We start from the raw sequence: 3,959 nt of genomic DNA, 5'->3' as shown, positions 1-3,959 counted from the left end.
AAAGTGCTCATTGTAGTGCCTAGGGTAGAGTAGGCATTCAGCTGATAATAATTGCACATATATTATGTATCCCTAGTCCCCTAAAAGTGCCCAACACCTAGTAGGTGCTCAATATCTGTTTGCTGAGCAAAAGGATTTCACAGATGAGGCAGCTGAAGCACAGAGGTTGAGTGTATGTCCACGCGCACACAGGTGTGTGGACACACACACACGCCCCAGAGTCTGAGCAGCCTACCTCCACGGTCTGCATCCTAAGCTTTTTACACAGATATGGGTGTTGTACATCACTATTTGTTCATCTAAAATATGCATTCAGGGCCTCCCTGGTGGCACTATGAAGCAATCCACAGCCTCTGCAATACGAGTTCGATCCCCAGCTGGCCAGCAACCCACATGGCGCAGCAGACCTCTCCTGTCTCGCCTGCTGCTCCCCTCAGCAGTGTATTTCAGTGGATCTGCCTGTTCTGCTCCCCACTCCGTCTCTGGGGAATCCTCTCACCCCCTGCATCTCTGGCCTGTACCCCAGCTCTTGTATGCATAAATAAATAAATCTTTAAAAATAAAACAATAAAAAATGCATCCAGAGCTTTCTCGGGTCCCTGTAGGCTGGGCTGAGTTCGCCCTCTGAGCAGCCACATAGTTTTTCTCCCCCAAGGGGAGCCAGGCTGCCGGGAGACATGGTCACCTCATGACCAGGAGATAAGGGATTCCATTCAGCTGGGAGGTCTGAGTGTGCAGTCCCTAGAGTAAGAGGAGTCCTCTCAGTCCCATTGCTCTCAGTCATCCGCTCCACTGACATTTGCTGAGACTCGTGCGTGCCAGGCACCAAGATGGTTGCAAGGTGACAGCCGATGGATATGGTGCTGCAGATTCAGCACTACTGCAGAGTGGAGCTCTAAGTGGGAAAGACCCACAAACTACAGCCTAGGAGGCTGGGCCAAAGGGAGGTACATTTAAGTTGGGCATTGAAAGATCAGTAGGAGCTTGGCAGTCGAGCGGGGTCTGGAAATGATGAGTTTACTGGGGAAACAAGTTGTTTGGTGGGGTTGGCATGTTGAATTGGAGCATGGACACAGAAAGGGAGTGGAAAACCAGGGAACTGGAAGTCTGTTGGGGCCAGGTTGTGAAATATGTCACATGGAAAAAGAGCTAGAACCCAATTCGGCTGTCAGTGGGGGAAGGTGTGTCATTAACAATCAGGTCTGTGTTTTAGGAAGAAGCCACTGTGCATAAAGTTTTGATCAGAAGGGGAGAGAAAAGGGGCCGTTAACACCACGAGGCTTCATTTTTCTCCCTAGCAAATTGAGGGAAATAAATGTCTATGTTCTGGGATTGTTTTGAGGCTTAAATGAGAATGCATGTAAAGCAGGATAATAACAGCAAAGCATGTCAGGCTCCATGACAGGCCCCTTTGTCGCGTAGTTAGCACATGGGCTTTCGCTGTGACTTAGTCCTGGCTTTGTCTTGCTTGTGCCGGGCAGCAGATCTTAAATCCAGGCGAGACTAGATGGTCAGGAGGGCTGCCTAAGAGATGGGACTGATAGGCCTTTACTCCGTGGCTGTGGGAGGCGCAGCGGGGTTTTCTGGTGGGTAGTGGTCCTTTTCTCTCAGATAGAGAACTTGCATGGGTCAGAGAAAGTCCTGAGTCTGGCTTTGGACAGAGTAAGTTTGAGGTGAGCACTGGCAGGGCATTTGGATGTCCAGGTGAGGACAGACGCCAGTTCAAGATCAGCATTGCTTTTCATCAGTGCCAGGGAAGGGCCAGGAGGCCGGGGCAGGAGGTGGCATAGCAGCGGGAGAAAGAAAGGGGCCCAGAGGCTGGAAAAGGGCTCCAGAGGACAGCTTCCCTCCCTGACGCTGGATAGGGGCCAGGAGGCAGAGCGGACAGGGGGGCCCCCATATGTGACAAGCCTCGCCCAACTGGACAGAACGGAAGGGCGGCGGCAGACGGGGGGTGGGGGTGCGGGGGGTGGGGTGGGGTGGGGTGGGGGGTGCGGTGCCCTCCGCCCTGCCCAGAGGGGGAAGGAATCCGAGCCGTGAGTGGCGCCCGGGTGGTGAGCTAGACGGGAGGGGGGCGCCGGGGTGGCGAGCTAGACGGAAAGAGACAGGGCAGGAAGCCTGGAGGAGCGAGTGGGGGTGGAGACCGACGAGGGGAAGGCTCGGGGAGGGCAGGAGGGGTGGAGAGAGGGAGAGAGAGAGAGAGGAGGGCTGGAGGAGGAGGAGGGAAGGAAGGGTGGGGGCCCGGGAGAGGAAGAAGCCTAGAAGGGGAGCGAGCAGGCCTCCGCGGGCGCAGAAGGCGCGTCGGCCGGGCCTCCCCCGCGAGCCAGGCGTCGCCATTCCGCTGCTCGGGACGCCGCCGGCGCCGCCACCCCGCCCGGGGGCCATGCTCCCGCCGCCCCCGCGCCAGCCGCCGCCCCCGGCGCGCGCGGCCCGCGGAGCCGTGCGCCTGCAGCGGGCCTTCCTGCGCGGGCCGCTGGGCGTGCTGCGGCTGCTGCAGCTGCTGGCCGGCGCCGCCTTCTGGATCACCATCGCCACCAGCAGGTACCAGGGCCCCGTGCACTTCGCGCTCTTCGTGTCGGTGCTCTTCTGGCTGCTGACCCTGGGCCTCTACTTCCTCACGCTGCTGGGCAAACACGAGCTGGTGCCCGTGCTGGGCTCGCGCTGGCTCGTGGTCAACGTGGCACACGACCTGCTGGCGGCCGCGCTCTACGGCGCCGCGACGGCCATCATGATCGACCAGACGCAGCGCCACAGCTACTGCAACCTCAAGGACTACCAGATGTCCTGCGCCTACCGCGCCTTCCTGGCGTCCGCCGTGTGCGGCGGGCTCTGCCTCGGCCTCTACCTGCTCTCGGCGCTCTACGGCTGCTGCCGCCGCTGCCAGGGCGAGCAGGAGGTGGTGTGAGGCGCTCGCGCCGCGGGGCGGGGGACCCTTGGCAGACCCGCGCCCCCGCCCTGCCCGCCGCCCCCGCCCCACGCCCTGTGCCCCGCGCCCCGCGCGCCCTGGCGCCCGCCCCGCGCCCGCGCCCGCGCCCGCGCCCGCGCCCGCGCCCAGGAGCGCGACGCCGGGTGCCCGCCCGACGGCAGCGCCGCCGCCCGGAATCTGGGCCGTTGCCTGCAGCGCGACGTCTCCAGGGACCTGGGCAGGGCTGCATCCGCCCGGCGGACACGCACTCTCCGCTGGCCGCCCAGAGGGAGGCCCTCCCGGAGCCCCGGCCCCCTCCCGGCTGAGCGCCAGGCGCGCCCTGGCGCAGCGCACGTCGGGGGAGGCTCCCGAATTGGAGCCCGTCGAACCGCAGCTTCTCCGCCCCGCGGCCGCATGAGCAGCCCCTTTCCCTGGCCCCTCTTCCAGCCTTGGGTGCTGTAAGGGGCAGGCTGGCCGGCAGCCGAGGGCGGAGCTGGGACAGGCCACCACTGGTCCCGGGATGAGGTCCGATTTAGCTTGGGATGGTGCGGGCATGCTTAGGCGATCCTTCCCAGCCCATCCCTCACTGCTTTGATGTCCCGGGGTAGGGCTTATAGCTAGAGGAGGGATGAATAGGATGGGCCCGCGGGCTGTACCGCACCTTTGGCGTCTTCCCTCGCCTCTGCCTGCCCCGCCTCTGCCCTTGAGGCTCACCTGGGCCAGGTCCAAACGCAGACTGGCCTTGCTTTTTCCAGCCTTCCTCACAGATTTCTATTCCACCTTGCCTCCCAGTGCCTTTTTGCATTAGGAAATCCCACACCACCGTCACGGAATGTTAGGGTGAGGCCCCCGTCACCCCCGCTTTTTTATGTGTGTGTGTATATATATATATATATATATAAACGGAGATCCAGGGTTTGCTCTAGGGAATAGCCAGAATAAGATCAGCACCCTCTCTACTCTCCAGCTTCCCACGCTGAGCTGTTTACATTCAACCAGTGGGTGATCCCAGGAATCCTGGCAACTACCCACCAAAAGAGGGTTTCAGGACCAA

At 61.1% G+C, this 3,959-nt stretch overlaps 1 protein-coding gene across 1 annotated transcript; it reads left to right on the top strand.

Annotated features, from left to right (window-relative positions):
- Positions 1-2,156: 2,156 nt before the first annotated feature.
- MARVELD1 (MARVEL domain containing 1) lies at positions 2,157-2,905 on the top strand (the record flags this gene model as incomplete). Its single annotated transcript, XM_084245915.1, has 1 exon — positions 2,157-2,905. Exon 1 carries the CDS (start codon positions 2,384-2,386, stop codon positions 2,903-2,905), a length of 522 nt encoding a protein of 173 aa, XP_084102041.1. The 5' UTR covers positions 2,157-2,383.
- Between the last annotated feature and the right edge of the window lie 1,054 nt (positions 2,906-3,959).

The sequence above is a fragment of the Talpa europaea genome (assembly GCF_964194135.1).
Source record: "Talpa europaea genome assembly, chromosome: 10".
NCBI classification, from domain to species: Eukaryota; Metazoa; Chordata; class Mammalia; order Eulipotyphla; family Talpidae; genus Talpa; species Talpa europaea.
The sequence above is the reverse complement of the archived record's forward strand: the minus strand, read 5'-3'. Positions and strand labels throughout refer to the sequence as shown.